Source organism: Mytilus galloprovincialis, chromosome 1 (assembly GCF_965363235.1).
Source record: "Mytilus galloprovincialis chromosome 1, xbMytGall1.hap1.1, whole genome shotgun sequence".
Taxonomy (NCBI): Eukaryota; Metazoa; Mollusca; class Bivalvia; order Mytilida; family Mytilidae; genus Mytilus; species Mytilus galloprovincialis.
Genome location: NC_134838.1, coordinates 114,382,313 through 114,399,435, shown reverse-complemented (window position 1 = coordinate 114,399,435; position 17,123 = coordinate 114,382,313). Strand labels below are relative to the sequence as shown.

The window sequence follows — 17,123 nt, the reverse complement described above, 5'->3', positions numbered from 1 at the left end:
TGGCTGTCAGGTTATGTTAATGGTTACACCCATCTTATCAGCTTAACCTATAAGGAAACAATTGTAGAAAATCTGATATAGAACTGTCACTTAAATCATTGTCATTTCATACATTACTGAAAAGTAAGATAGGGATCCAAGATTAATGAGAAATCTATATTCCATTTTTTATCTTTTGACACAAATGAGAAACTACAATAATTATTCAATTAAATTTAAGACATTGATGGGAATTATGAGATGAGTTTCTTTGGAAAAAAATGGTCAAGGTTCCAAAATCATTCAGAAATATCTTCAGGTAAACGTAATTATTGAAAATAGAATATAATTATACCTAATGTCATCCTGGAAATTAGAAAATCCTGTTTGTGTTAAAGTACATGCAACTTAAACAGCTAAACTTCTGAATAAATAGTTATCAAAGGTATAAGTATCAAAGATTAAAATGTGATAAAATATCCAGTGGACCTTTTTTTAATTGACAAAGTAATATTGGTTTAATATTGATAAATAAGCTGAAGAGGATTTGGGAGCGTGTACACTGGATCTATATTTAATTAAGTTGGTTTAGAACTTTTTTCTTCTTCTACTTTTCAATTTAATCCCATGGTTTGAATTATTCTAAATTTTGTATTTTGAATAAACTTTAAACATACAAGTTTATTGATCAACAGATTCATCAACTTCCGAATTCTCTAACCTAAATATGGTACATGTTTTGTGTCAAGGTACATTATTTAGTACAACTATAAGAGTGGACGTGACAGAAAGCATGTTTTTGTTTCAAAACAAGGAGCTTTGACAGTTAATAATAAGCTATAAAAACCCTTTTCCTTGATATATTGGCAATAACACTTAGTATTTCTTCACTACACTCTAGTATCCAAACATCGAATTAAGACAACTTTTCAATTTCATATTATTGAAATATGCTTGATTTATCTCCTAAAATCTTTAAAAAAAAACTGGAATCAAAGATTATGATTTGGCCAAGGAAGAGAATTTGTAGAGTTTGTCTATTCAATTCAAGGGAGATAATTACAATCAAACAGTTGTTCAGATGATTTGTGAAATATAAATAAGAAAAAAGAAAAGAATGGAAAGCAATTTAACTTATTTCCTTTATTCCTTTTTATTTAATCATAATCTCCTTGAAAAGTGAATTTTTTTTATCTACCATAAAATGTGGATATATAGGGTGTCTGTCAATGAGAGCAAACTATAAACACATATTTAATTTAATTAGTTTCTAATAAATCAAACATTTTCCTTGTTTAGAATTTTGTTGGGTCACACGAAGCTGTTTAAGGTCATACATTTGACGTCACAAATTTGTGATAGTACAAATATAGATGGATTGAGAAAGGTATAGAGAAGTACACTGAAGGAGATTCTTATTTACTCAGTCGAGGATCTATTTAATTAATTGTTATGTAATTATATTGTTGAAATAGAGGGTGGAAGTTCTCCTGATTCTCTTTACCCAAGTCATTTTGATATAAATTTAGACTAGTGGAAATTAATAAGTTGTTAATCTGGTAAATAGATTGTCTATAATTACGCCCCACAAAGAGAACTGACGAGCTGTATATGTTAATTCTGTCGATATTTTATCTGCTTTCTCACATTGTTATATGTTGTTGGCGACATTGATGCATTGTTTGTATGCTGTAATTAATGGCATTTGATTTTTGCTCTGTAGAAAGCATAGAAAAGAATAATGATTTCCTTTAATCTATTACCGGTACCTTGATATTGTTTAAGTCAGATGTCTACAGGAAAATAATCATGTCAATGAATTGTTGATTAAATATGTGCAGCTTATATATCTAAATCAAAATGCTTTGTTATAGCAAGCACTATTTAATATACAAGAAGCAGGTTCATTTATTTTCTTTCACCAGCCAATAAAAAGTTATCATATTCAGACATATAAACGGTGATTCTATTTTTTTCTGAATTATTCAGATGACTATTGTTGCCTAGGGGAATGATTTAACTCTCTGTATTAAAATATTCTTGTATGTAGTAAACAAAAATGTGCATATAAAGAAGGAGATGTGGTATGATTGCCAATGAGACAAATATCCACAAGAGACCAAATGACAAAGAAATAATTAACAACTATCGCATGTTTACATTAGATATATTCTTAAAGTAAATTATTTTTGTAAGAATGTGTATTTAGATATCTTTTTGTTTTGTGTCAATATTGATATCTCATTGACATCTAACCACATCTCCTTCAACTCAAATACTGGGCTGTACAAGATACCATTGATTCCCAGATATATTAGGTAGAAACTTTACTCTCATTTTTTTTGAAATATGTTGGTAATTATGGTTCAGATTTATTATTTTAATATTGGTCCCAGATTTCATTTTTAATCATTATGAAAATAAGGAGATGTGGTATGTTTGCAGATGAAATAACTACCCACCAAAGTTCAAACGTAGTGGATGCAGGCAGTTACATGCAGCCATACAACAATCAGAAAAACCCTCACCCTATAGTCTTCTATAAAAGGCCATGACATGAAAGATATAAAAATAATTCAAATAATTCTATTGAGAAAACTAAAAGCCTAATTTATTACAAAACAATTAACGAAAAACAAATCTGAAAGACATGCATGAACCAACGACAACCTATGAACTAACAAGTAGATTTTTGGAAGGGATAATGAAACTTACAAATTAGCATTAGAGAGAACATTGTAGACATATTTCAACAAATTTGTCATGTTGACTCACTTGTAATATTGTATATCATCAGGATAATGGAGACAATGTGTTACATATAGCATGTAGAAGAAGAGACCTTGACCTTGTCAAAATGTTACTTGAAAATGGAATATTAGTTGATGCCACTAATGTAAGTTAAAAACATTGAGCTGTGCAAAAAAGGAATTATATTTGTTAAGTTTTGATGGAATGGACAATGTTTTTTTTTTTTACTTTTGTTCACCAACCCATCAAATGAGATAGATTTCATATTTTAATAAATTATTGTATTACTGTAAATACAACTTTAAAAACTGCACTGTTTGACCTATGGTACAGCCTCATATGCAATTTTTTTTCCCTTTGAATATTTGATTCATACTCAGAAAAAGTTAAATAGTATGCTGGAAAAAATCCTTAAACTTGTATGGTATCAGATTAAATTGGAAATTTTAAGTATATCTGTATATTTCAGTATGATGGCCATACAGCTCTACACATTGCATCATGGGAAGGAGATGAGATGCTGGTTAAATATCTGTACCAGATGAAGGCTAATCCAAATCTGTCTGACAGGGTAGGTTTATTGAAACACTTGTTAAAATTGTTCTCTAGAATCATTCATACATTACCATGTAGACAAGACTGTATTAAAAGACATGTTATTTAGAGAAACAAATCATAGATGATTATGTAGTTGAAAAATATATGATATTCGGACAAAAAAACAGAAGTCACTTATTGAAAGTGAAATATTTTACTGTGCAAAAATCAGAGATGTTGTTTTAAAAAAAATCAGTCATTCAACAGAAACAGACATGTCATGTTTAAAAAGAAAGCTAGCAGAAAAATTAAATCTGAAAAAAAAAGTCTTTTAATAAGATTGGAATGTTTTTCATAAGTGTAATAAATTTCTATTTTTGGGGAAAGACGGCTTCAAGCCGTCAATTCCCTAATGGGATTGGCCAGAGTATCATTCCCTCACGTCAATCATTTTGTTTTGATAGTTTGGAAACCCCCTCAAAATGTCATACTGAAATTGATGACAAGGAGAACAGATTGACTTTAAATACATTTTTTACACATTTCCCTTCTGTTTCTCGTGAAATTATCGTATATTGAGCTTTCACTTACACTATATACGTTTCTTTTACAGTCCGGAAAAATCAGTATTACGAAATATTCTAAATATATCTAACCTAGTGACGTCATTGTTGGAATGCCACACTCTACACAGGGATATCCTTTATTCATTATAAAAATCATTCACAGTATTTGTATACTAATTCAAAATCCGTATTTGTTAAATGTAAACCTAATGATGTTTGCTGTAGTGTAGATGATTCACACACCAACATGCAATGATTTAATCTGAGGCTATAATCAGATAATTTGTAAGTCAACTTTCGCGGTAAACAATGTCAAAGGGGATACATGAGATTGGGGAGAGAAACGGTAGTTTTCATTGTTTCTGTAAAGTTCTGTTTTTAGAATCTTCCTCCAATTCAGGAGCACCTCAATTTTTGAGTAATTATACACTAAAATCAAAGTAAATGTTTCTGAACACTTAAAATGTGACATTTAGTATATGATAAGTAGTCTTCTACATAAAAATTTTGTGTACCAACATAATTATTGAAATGGTTTAATAAATTAAAAAAATTAAAATGTTGCTTTTTGTACTTTACACCGATTGAGATTGGGGAGAGCATCTGCAGTTTTTATTCTTTCTGTAAAGTTATGTTTTTAGAATCTTTCTCCAATTAAGGACACCTCAATTGGTGAGTAATTACCCACTAAAATGAAAGCTAATGTATCTGAACACTAAAAATGTCACATTAAGTATATATATGATAAGTAGTCATCAATTAAAAAATAATTTTGCGTACCAACATAATTATTGTAGTGGTCATTTTTTTTTTTCATTTTTTTTTTAAATATTGCTTTTTGTAGTTTAAAGCTATTTATTTATTCATGAATTTTACAGATATATCAAAATGTGGGATCTGGAAACAAACTTCACACAGCTTATATCAATCATATTTGATTTTATAAGTACATGTATCCCTGTGATGAGAGTTGTAACTGGGAACTTTATCAATGGAAAATTAAAACTGAATAGATTTTTCAGTCCTCACATTCTTGAGAATACTGTCACAAAAAAATGAGAATGGTTTTAGCCTGCCGTTCAGTTGTACATAATCAAAATTCTAAAATATATTGTAGTAGTTGTTAAATTCAATTGAATTTTAGATAATTAACTCCCAACTTTAATCAAATGTTTTGATTTAGAAGGTGCAGATCTCATTGGTCCAAATTGTCTCTATGATGAATTCTTGACTAAGGAAATGAAATAACAATAAACAGCAATTAGTTTCATTATTGTCAGTCTTTCTATATGTTCTAGCTGTTCTTTTGCTCATTCTTTGTATGTAGACTATCAAAAGATACCCCTTAAAAATTGAAACAATGGCCGTCTTTGCCCTCAGAGCTCTTCAGCTCTTTGATTATTCGTTTTGTCCCTTAATATAAATAAATTGTCATTGAAGAAGTATTAATCTGGTTTCAATTACAGATGGACAGAGTACCAGTACACTTGGCAGCAGAAAGAGGGCACACAACTATAGTGGATCTTCTTGTTGACAAATGTAAAGCATCTATTTCTGCTCGGACTAAAGATGGTAGCACTCTAATGCATATAGCTTCTACCTATGGTCATCCTGACACTGCCTTAACGTTTCTTAGAAAGGGAGTTCCCCTTCAGATGCCAAATAAGGTAGAGTAGTTACACAGACTGAATAGGGAGTTTCTGTACACATGCCTTTATAAGGAATGATTATAGTATCTTATATTTCCTAATGAATGGGTTCTCTTTACAAATGTCTAATTAAATAAAGTTACAAAGCATAAATATTCTGAAGGCAGTTCCTGTACATATGTCTTGTAATCTATACATATTCAGATCTTTTTGTCACATTTACATGTTGGAAAAATTGAATATGCAAAATCTACATTTGAAAAAGGAATCGAACAAAGCTTGATACATTTATCAAGAACCAGATCTAGTTGTACAGCTCCCATATGATATTTTAATCAGAATTATTATAAGGGTTAACTTGCTTTGGAATTTAATTTAACTTTGCCATTAATCACATTTTTTGGAAAGTCTGAAATTCAATGTAAAATGTATCACAGCGCATTGTTCTTCAAAACATGTTTTTTTTTTTGGCAAAATGGGTAATTTTTGTTACTGTTCTTTGTAACTTAGATTGTGGGAAAACAGTGTATATGTTTAGTTTTGTATACAACTAATTTTAAACTAAACTCAACATGGTTATTATTTTACAGTCTGGCGCCATATGTTTACATGCTGCAGCCATGAAAGGACATACAAATGTTGTTCGAGCTTTATTACAAAAAGGTGCAGCCCCTGATTCCAAAACTAAGGTAAAACACAAAGCAAAGGAATTATATAATACAGATTCAGGAAATTGAAAAAATAATCAGAACGTGATAAAGCTTTTTTCAATAAATTATGTAAATAGTTGACAATGCAGTTTTCCGTGGTTGCTTGTTTTGAATCAATCGATTATAGGTTTTAAATATCTAAATCATCATAATAGTTTCTTTTTAGCTCACCTGGCCTAAAAGGTCAAGTGAGCTTTTCTCATCACTTTGCGTCCGTCTTCATCGTCTGTCGTCCGTCTCTGTTAACTTTTACAAAAATCTTCTCCTGAAACTACTGGGCCAAATTTAACCAAACTTGGCCACAATCATCATTAGGGTATCTAGTTTGAAAAATGTGTCTGGTGACCTGGCCAACCAACCATGATGGCCGCCATGGCTAAAAATAGAACATAGGGGTAAAATGTAGATTTTGGCTTATAACTCTGAAACGAAGCATTTAGAGCAAATCTGACACAGTGTAAAATTGTTTATCAAGTCAAGATCTATCTGCCCTGAAATTTTCAGACGATTCAAACAACCAGTTGTGGGGTTGCTGCCCCTGAATTGACAATTTTAAGGAAATTTTGCTGTTTTTGGTTATTAACTCTGTAATGGGCCAAGTTCATTATAGATAGAGATAATTCTAAGTAGCAACAATGTTCAGTAAAGTAAGATCTACAAACACATCACCATCACCAAAACCCAATTTTGTCATTAATCCATCTGTGTCTTTTGTTTAATATGCACATAGACCAAGGTGAGCGACACAGGCTCTTAAGAACCTCTAGTTTTATTATCCTATTAAAGACTCAAGTTGTAGTTTAATAAAATTTTCTTTAATTCAGATAAAGAGAACATTCAAAATGAAGTAGCCTCAGTGTTGAGATCAACAGTAGGTCATTATCTCAAATTTTATTACATGCTTATTATTTTCTCTTTTCCCATCTTTATAATAACACATGTTACATGTGTATTAAATTTTGCTTTTCTGATAATTTTGACAATAGACTAAAATTATATTTTTAGGATGGATCTACAGCATTACATCTAGCAGTAGAATGTTGTAAACCACAAGTTGTACAAACTCTACTGGGATATGGAGCACAAGTAGAACTTAAAGGGGGAAAGGTGAATAGTTTATATTCAAACATTTATGAAAATTTGTAAATGAATAGATTGAGATAAAATCTGTCAGTGGTAAAATGTTAAAAATCTTTCTTACTTTCAGTACATATTTCAAATATGTTTCAAATGCTATTCAATTTGCCCTATTCTTGAAATTGCATCAACGATTTTGTTATTCTCAATGGTACAAAAGTAGAATGAATATGGTTTTTTTTACATCAAAATATACTTATCTTGAAATAATTCTGCAGATTTTACAACAATGATTGCTTACTCTATTTTTTAGATGATCAATTGTATCTGTAAAAACATGATATTTTTGTGTCTATTGTGTATAATTATCTTGGTACACATAGTTACACAAGTTATATAACTTACAGGTTTGCCTCAGTATTTTAATTTTGTCTTTACTTCATGTTAATGATATATTATAGGCACAAGAGACACCACTACACATAGCTGCAAGGACAAGAGAAGGAGAAAAATGTGCTGAAATGTTGTTAAAAAGTGGTGCAGATGTTAATGCTACAAGGGAGGTAAGCCTGGCACAACAAATACATACTAGTCTAACAGATAGTTCATGAACAGATTAATTAAAGTATTTCAACATATTGTATAGCATCATGACTAAGGCATATTAATTTTAACTGATTGAAAGCAAAAATATAAATAGTGTCACTAAAGGAAATATTTTAATTATTTTCCAGAATGGTGAAACAGCAATGCACATAGCAGCTAGACATGGTCAAATACAGATGGTGATAGCTTGTTTAGAGGAAGGAGGCGATCCAACACAACAATCAAAGGTACAAAGACGTTAATCTCACTTAAAGAGAGACCCAAGAGATGGCTGACATAAAAGTCTTATCATTTAATTTTTCTTATTTTTATAAAAAAATTGAATCACATTAGAGCCACTAGGTACCAGCTAGAATTTCTTTTAATAGATGTTGTCTGAACTATTAATGTTTGTCTGTTGATAAGACTTTCTTACTGCACACTACTATTACACATCTCCTTCACTTGTACCAAGATGGACCTCTCTAATGAAATTGCTATGCCCCCTTTTTATACGACCGCAAAATTTGAAAAATTTTTCGTCGTATATTGCTATCACGTTGGCGTCGGGGTCGTCGTCGTCGTCGTCGTCGTCGTCGTCGTCGTCGTCGTCGTCGTTGTTGTCCGAATACTTTTAGTTTTCGCACTCTAACTTTAGTAAAAGTGAAAGGAAATCTATGAAATTTTAACACAAGGTTTATGACCACAAAAGGAAGGTTGGTATTGATACTGGGAGTTTTGGTCCCAACATTTTAGGAATTAGGGGCCAAAAAGGGCCCAAATAAGCATTTTCTTGGTTTTCGCACTATAACTTTAGTTTAAGTGAATAGAAATCTATGAAATTTTGACACAAGGTTTATGACCACAAAAGAAAGTTGGGATTGATTTTGGGGGTTTTGGTTCCAACAGTTTAGGAATTAAGGGCCAAAAAAGGGCCCAAATAAGCATTATTCTTGGTTTTCGAACAATAACTTTAGTATAAGTTAATAGAAATCAATGAAATTTTAGCACAAGGTTTATGACCACAAAAGGAAGGTTGGGATTGATTTTTGGAGTTGAGGTCACAACAGTTTATGAATTAGGGGCCAAAAAGGGGCCCAAATAAGCATTATTTTTGGTTTTTGCACCATAACTTTAGTATAAGTAAATAGAAATCTATGAAATTTAAACACAAGGTTTATGACCATAAAAGGAAGGTTGGGTTTGATTTTGGGAGTTTTGGTCCTAACAGTTTAGGAATAAGGGGCCCAAAGGGTCCAAAATTGAACTTTGTGTGATTTCATCAAAAATTGAATAATTGGGGTTCTTTGATATGCCAAATCTAACTATGTATGTAGATTCTTAATTTTTGGTCCCGTTTTCAAATTGGTCTACATTAAGGTCCAAAGGGTCCAAAATTAAACTTAGTTTGATTTTAACAAAAATCGAATCCTTGGGGTTCTTTGATATGCTGAATTTAAAAATGTACTTAGATTTTTAATTATTGGCCTAGTTTTCAAGTTGGTCCAAATGGGGGTCCAAAATTAAACTTTGTTTGATTTCATCAAAAATTGAATAAATGGGTTCTTTGATATGCCAAATCTAACTGTGTATGTAGATTCTTAATTTTTGGTCCAGTTTTCAAATTGGTCTACATTAAGGTCCAAAGGGTCCAAAATTAAACTAAGTTTGATTTTAACAAAAATTAAATTCTTGGGCTTATTTGATATGCTTTATCTAAATATGTACTTTGATTTTTGATTATGGGCCCAGTTTTCAAGTTGGTCCAAATCAGGATTCCATATCAAGTATTGTGCAATAGCAAGAAATTTTCAATTGCACAGTATTGCACAATAGCAAGAAATATCTAATTGCACAATATTGTGCAATAGCAATTAATTTTCAATTGGAGTTATCTTTCTTTGTATAGAATAGTAGTTGATAATATATGTTGGAAATTTGCCAGACATGACTATGATGTAATTTTCTACTTTTATTTGCCAATAACTTTATGTAAATAACTTCATTGGAAATTTGCCAATATAAAATGTTGCTGATGAAGCTTTTTTTCCTTATCTTATCTAAAATGTTTTAGATAATGTATGTTGGAAATTTGCCAGACATGACTATGATGTCATTTTCTATTTTTATTTGCCAATAACTTTATGTAAATAACTTCATTGGAAATTTGCCAATATAAAATGTTGCTGATGAAGTTTTTTTTAGTGTTTTATACAATAAACAATGTATATTCACTTTTACTACCAACCAATCTTTACCATTCAGTGATAACAAGCACTTTATTTTACATTTTAATATTTTATGATGTATTTAAAAGAGTAGTTATTGTTGCAAACTCCATTAGAAATTTGAATTGATATCAGTTTTGGAAAAAGGGAAACGGGGATGTGAAAAAAAAGGGGGGGGGGGTTAAATTTTTCTCATTTCAGATTTCATAAATAAAAAGAAAATTTCTTCAAACATTTTTTTGAGAGGATTAATATTCAACAGCATAGTGAATTGCTCAAAGGCAAAAAAAAACTTTTAAGTTCATTAGACCACATTCATTCTGTGTCAGAAACCTATGCTGTGTCAACTATTTAATTTTAGATTTAAATAAGAAGAAATCTTTAATTGATTTGTAAAATCTTGACATTTGTTTTGTGTAAAAAAACCCATGTAATGTCAAAAATTTGATCACAATCCAAATTCAGAGCTGTATCACGCTTGAATGTTTTGTCCGTACTTGCCCCAACTGTTCAGGGTTCGACCTCTGCGGTCGTATAAAGCTGCGCCCTGCGGAGCACCTGGTTATAGCTTAACTAAGTTATAGGTGACCATGGATATTCAAAATTGATGTCTCATAATTCTATATAGTTATGATGACAGGACATATCCCTATGACTAAGTAATATATAGCAAATATAGTCCATTGCAAAGGAATTACCAAGTTCATCAACACTTTCTGCTAACTAAATTTATTTACTTACTCTTTAATGAAATAAGATAAAACATTATTTTTTAAACAAAAAGTTGAGAGACGACAAAATATATTTGTTGACATCGTAAGGGGAGATAATTATTGATAGATGAAACCTATATCCCTAAAGTGTAATTTATTTCTTATTATAAGGATTGGGGTTCAACCTCAGGTTCTATATGAAATCGAATAAAAGATAATGTAAGCAATATGCAAATATTTTGAATTGTTTTATCTTGGCATGAGTAGAAGAGTATGATCATACAAATCACAAGTTTAAAGCCAATGTTTAAAATGACATGATGTATAAACTGTATTAGTATTGCATTAATTACAGAATTCTTTTTGAATCAGAGGTTTAAGTATGTATTTTTTCTGTCTTTGTTTTTACTCTGTTAGATCAAATGGAAAGTCCATTGTGCAATATTTATATGGACATCATTATATATTTAAGATAGGAGAGACACCATTGCATGTTGCTGTACGACACTGCCATTTAGATGTGGCCAGAGAACTTTTAACCATTGTTAGTAGATCTAGGTCAAGAATTGATGCTGTCATGCTGGTTAATCAACAGAACTGGGTAAGATATATTTGTACCTGTGTTTTACATCTACCTGTATAAATAACATCAACTTTTCACCTCAGCTTTGAATTAAAATCCATTGAAAACAGATATTAAGAAAATGCAAAAGAGATATCCAAGCTAACCCATGTTCAATGTTTTTGAAACCCTAGTACACTTTGCAGCAAGTTTTTAAAGACTACCTTTTTTCCAATTTTGGTAGGAGAAACCTCACTGTATTATGAAGCAAAGTTATTAAAGCTTACCCATTTTTTAGTTTAAGAAGCAGAAACCCCAAGACATTGTGCATCAAAATCATTGAAGCTTACTGATTTTCTATTCAAGGAAGGAGAAACTACAGTACATTATGCAGCAGAGTTGACAAAGAATTTGGCACATGAGGATTTGGAAGATACAGATATGATCAAATTATTACTGGAGTATGACGGAGATACAAACTTACACACCAAACTGGTATTTATATTTCTTAAATATGGTATATTCCCCAATGAAATTGTATTTTGTCCCTTTATCTTTCCTCACAATCATGAATATAAGACATCAGCTGAAGCAACTATTCCTTTTTTCTACACTCAAAGTCAAAGAAGTCATAAAATTATAAACTTACTAAATGAGACATGAGTGCTGTTGTTACCTGAACTGAGAAAAAGTTGTTGGCTACAATATACCTTCATTTCTTTTTAATAAAAAATGCTATTTAAGTCCTTGCTACATTAAACAGTTTGGACAATCTAACTACTGTTCAGATAAAGACCAACAAGTGGCACTGTTACATTAATATATTGGTTATTTCCCAAAATATGTAAGTCATGGTAATGTTTATTTCCTGTAGAAGCAGGTGTATTGTAGCAGTATGGAATAGTTCTGCCAAGAGAAGCAGAAGTTATATAAAAATTGACTGATTTCAAAATATGTCAATCTTAGAGAACCTGATTTTAGCAAAAAGAAAATGTTGAATGAGTGCCAATGAGACAGCTCTCCATCCAAATCATAATGTGTAAAAAGTAAACATTATTACAGGTCAAAGTATGGCCTTCAACACGGAGCCTTGGCCCACACAGAACAGCAAGCTATAAAGGGCCCCAGTATGGCAAGTGTAAAAGAATTCAAACAGGAATACCAAGGGTCTAATCTATATAAAATACACTTATAAACCACATCAACCAACGACAACATATGACTATTTACTGTTTACTATTCTATCATTAAAGATAATGTCAATATCAGAGGTTTGATGAAATTAAAGCAATGATTTACATGTTTGTTTATTTAAATTTCTTGACCTTTTTAGACATTTGAAACTCCCTTACATTATTGTGCCAGGGCTGGTAATGGTGACATTCTGCTAGAGATTGTCAAACATATTGGTGCTTTAGGCGTACAGAAAGCTGTCAATAAACAGTCAAAGGTTAGTAAACATATTATAGATGTTACTTTCTATATTTTAGGCTTCAAACAGGCCAAAACAGTAAAACAAATAAAAATTTCATACATCTTTTATGATATAACTCTACATGCTTAGAATCTGTTTATCCAATAGTCCTTAACATAACCTAATAAAAATTAAAGTAATATTGATGTTGAGTGATGTAACACTTAGATAATATTATACCTTAATATGTGGAATCCTGCTGAATCATTGTGAGTTTGGCTTAGTTTAAGGGTTAAAACAAAGTTTGAAAATATATTAAAAAATAAATCAAATAGTTACTTTTAATTTGATGCTTAAAAGGTTTAACTACCCAAGAAAAGTTGACATTAATATGGGCATGTGGCATATGGTTAAGTATAATATTCTTTGGTTCATTAATCATTCTAAGTCCTGAATTGGAAAAAAAAGTATATAGTTTATCATAAAATCATAAGGTCTCTGTTTAGGCTGTTTATTAAGTATGTTATCCCATATTTTGTGCAAAAGCACTCTAAAGTTATATATCACTTAGAAAATAGCAAAAATAAATTTGACATGAATATTTCAAGTTTTGAATAACAAGTTTATGTTTACTTGAGATTATTAATTAGTTTACACTTTATGTTTCAGAATGGTTGGTCTCCATTGTTAGTAGCGAGTGAGCAGGGTCATATCAGTATAGTAAAGATTCTTCTACAGCACCATGCCAGAGTTGATGTTTTTGATGAGGTAGATTATATATGTATAAATTGGCTTTTGGTTATATATTAAAATGATATGTTGAATGAGACACCTATTAGAATGTCAACAAAGACATGTAGCATTAGTAAAGAAAAATGAAATAATGAATTACCTGATCTAATTAAACTTTCATGTGTATGAATGTATCATATATATTCTATACATATCATCATGTAAAGTTGTTTATTAAAGGTCTGAATTTGTTTATCCTTTGACAAATGTCTGTTAAAATTTCTATTAAAAAAGAACAATATTACTGTTTTTTAGAATCATGGTAAAGCTGCCTTACATTTAGCAGCGGAAAGTGGCCATGACCAAGTGGCTGATGTTCTGCTGTGGCATAAAGCTTTTGTCAATGCCAAGTCAAAACAGGGAGTAACACCCCTCCATTTGGCTGCTCAGAATGGTTACAACAAACTAGTTAAACTACTGATAGAGACACATGGGGCAACTATTGATGCCTTGTCCTTGGTAAGTCATTACTCCTTGATAGAGACACATGGGGCAACTATTGATGCCTTGTCCTTGGTAAGTCATTACTCCTTGATAGAGACACATGGGGCAACTATTGATGCCTTGTCCTTGGTAAGTCATTACTCCTTGATAGAGACACATGGGACAACTATTGATGCCTTGTCCTTGGTAAGTCATTACTCCTTGATAGAGACACATGGGGCAACTATTGATGCCTTGTCCTTGGTAAGTCATTACTCCTTGATAGAGACACATGGGGCAACTATTGATGCCTTGTCCTTGGTAAGTCATTACTCCTATTGAGACACATTTGGCTACCATTATAAAGGTATTGTCAAATTAAGGTTTTTGCATTTTCTGCTGGTAACACATTGGTATTATATTGATACTAATATCTTTGTAATTCTTAACTGTTGATAGAAATACATGAAACTTTTACAGATGCCTTTTTTTGTTTGTTAAATCTTAACTATTCAGGAACGCTGTTTCATTGGTGTGTACCCCACATAAATTTGGACTCACATGAGCTGCTGTTGACAACTCTTTGGACTACTATTTGTGTGTTATCATTATACCCCCGCTTTAAAAAAGGGGGGGTATACTGTTTTACCTCTGTCTGTCAGTCCGTCCGTCCGTCAGTCCGTCCATCAGTCCGTCCGTCAGTCCGTCCGTCAGTCAGTCCGTCCCATGAAACTTTCGTCACATTTTTCTCAGGAACTACACATCCACCCTTTCTGTAATTTGGTATCAACATTTATATATGTCAGCCATACCGTGTGATGCGTTTTCAGATTCATCACTTGACAACTTCCTGTTTACCGAACACTTGTCTGATTTTACACATGATAGCCAAGTTGAAAATTTTCGTCACATTTTTCTCAGGAACTACAATACAAGGATTTCTGAAATTTGGTTTCAGGATTTATATAAGTCAGCTATACCGTGTGATGCGTTTTCAGATTCATCACTTGACAACTTCCTGTTTACCGAACACTTGCATATTTTTACACTATTAATATTATCCACTTGCGGCGGGGGTATCATCAGTGAGCAGTAGCTCGCAGTTTCACTTGTTGATAATAAAATAAAATTGAGAATGGATATTGGGAAAGTGTCAAAGAAACAACAACCCCACTAAAGAGCAGAAAAAATCCCAAGACCACCAATGGGTCTTCAATACAGTGGGAAAATCCTGCACCTAGAGTCCTGCTTCGGCTTTTATCATTACAATAGAGCAACATTCAACTACTATATACATCAAAGGGTTATATTAATGCAATGCTTTTTTGGCAAATCTTTAATATATATCTTTCTACATCGATTGTAGGCCAAAAGAACTCCATTACACATGGCAGCCCAGAGTGGTCAGATGGAAGTATGTAGTACATTACTGAATATGAAAGCTGATGCCAATGCTACGGATGTGGTAAGATCTATAATCTATAATCAGATGTTGCAAATGACATTATTAATAAATGGCCTATAATCTGCTTCTTTTGAATGTTGACACATTTTACTTTAAAAAAAAATAGCTATTTTCATGTTTATTGGGAAGAGTTATCATTTGGAAATTCACCGATCAAATATATACATTTTTGGAGAAAGATACCTAGCAACAATATATTGTTGGAAACATATACATGCTATTTGCAACTATTTGATTTTAAAAGATTTGATTCATATTTTGTGATAAGGGCGTTAATTGGGCCTAATATTTGATTAAAATTTTATCTTTTGATTAATTTTGTTAATGTCTGTTGAGGTAATTAAAAAATAAAAATAGGTAGTTTTCCATCAATGAATTAATTTTGAAGTAATGGAAAAATCTACATATTTCGTAAATAATACGATAGCTTTTAGTCAATATCCAGACAGATTTAGACTAGCAGATATAGAGTACGTGCAAGTTCAAACTATATAATTTACCACAATGTTTGTCTACATGAACAACATTTTCCATGTAAATATTTTTATTGTTCTTGATCGTGCTCAATATATCCAATTTTGTGATATCTAATTTAAGCATGGTCAGACCCCTCTACATTTAGCTGCTGAGAATGATCATTCTGATGTAGTAAAATTGTTCCTAAAGTACAGACCAGAATTAGTAACAATGGCGAACACAGTAAGTTCTATATTTAGAATATTTTTTGTAATTTGGATGTAATGCGTAGATAAAAATGAAAAATAGGTTCATTACGATTTTCAACAAAAATGTTTTTTTCAAATTGCCTTGAAGAGAGAAATTGGTAAAATGTTTATTACAATTTTGAACAGAAAAAGTAATCTACTATTCCTAAACATGGAAGCAATATTTGCTCATCCCAGTAGTATACCATTGAAGCATGTAGCAATAAAAGTCAATGTTAATGAAGTGTAAGATTAACTTTGCAGTTCAATCAATTTTTGTTACGAAATTAAACATAATGGAGACGTGTAAGATCAATTTAGTCTTTGAAAGTTACTTTAATTAGTGTACTAATGATTTATATCACCAACTTTATATATGTTGTGACATTATATATCAAACTGATTATTTTTTATGGTCACTAAAATGCTTTCATGACATTTTGCTATTTATATTAAGATTCATTTTTGGGATACTTTCAAGCAATCTGTAGACTTATACGATTGGCTCAGGGTGTGATGCCCTCATGTCAACCGTTTTATTCTAAACATTAAGGAACATCTCAGATTCTTATAATTGTCTTGGTTTAAAAGGTAAAAACAAACAAATGGATTGAACTTAAAACAACTTTCCTATAATGTTCTTTTCATAATCTTCATGTTTGATACTTCCCTTGACTTATATGCGTGTTTTTAACAACAGGGAAAATCAGAATTAGGCAATATTTATATTTAGTGTTTTTATAAATTTAGAAACACGTCAGAGGGAATTCCCAGTTGTGATAAAAATGCGAGAGTTCTCTGAATTCCGATAAATCTATTTCTGTCATATAAGAACTGAAGTGGAGTTTTTCTTATATGTTACTGTTATGAAACTGATATTTGATAATGTACTTCCATAAAGAAATAGAGAACCATCTAGGTCGTTTAATTAATGTACGTTCTTACTCAGGGTTTGTTTAGGTAATTAT

General features: G+C 31.3%; 1 protein-coding gene across 3 annotated transcripts in view; it reads left to right on the top strand.

Moving 5' to 3' along the window:
* LOC143052446 (uncharacterized) overlaps positions 1-17,123 on the top strand; it is an 85,671-nt gene that overhangs the window by 47,387 nt on the left and 21,161 nt on the right. For all 3 annotated transcript variants that reach the window (XM_076225485.1, XM_076225494.1, XM_076225502.1), the window contains exons 6-19: positions 2,777-2,875; positions 3,200-3,301; positions 5,300-5,500; positions 6,073-6,171; positions 7,198-7,299; positions 7,731-7,832; positions 8,004-8,102; positions 11,268-11,396; positions 11,724-11,852; positions 12,691-12,807; positions 13,441-13,539; positions 13,819-14,022; positions 15,353-15,451; positions 16,049-16,150. In XM_076225485.1, the coding sequence (XP_076081600.1) occupies positions 2,777-2,875; positions 3,200-3,301; positions 5,300-5,500; positions 6,073-6,171; positions 7,198-7,299; positions 7,731-7,832; positions 8,004-8,102; positions 11,268-11,396; positions 11,724-11,852; positions 12,691-12,807; positions 13,441-13,539; positions 13,819-14,022; positions 15,353-15,451; positions 16,049-16,150 (1,683 nt within the window). The remainder of the gene's footprint in view (positions 1-2,776; positions 2,876-3,199; positions 3,302-5,299; positions 5,501-6,072; positions 6,172-7,197; positions 7,300-7,730; positions 7,833-8,003; positions 8,103-11,267; positions 11,397-11,723; positions 11,853-12,690; positions 12,808-13,440; positions 13,540-13,818; positions 14,023-15,352; positions 15,452-16,048; positions 16,151-17,123) is intronic.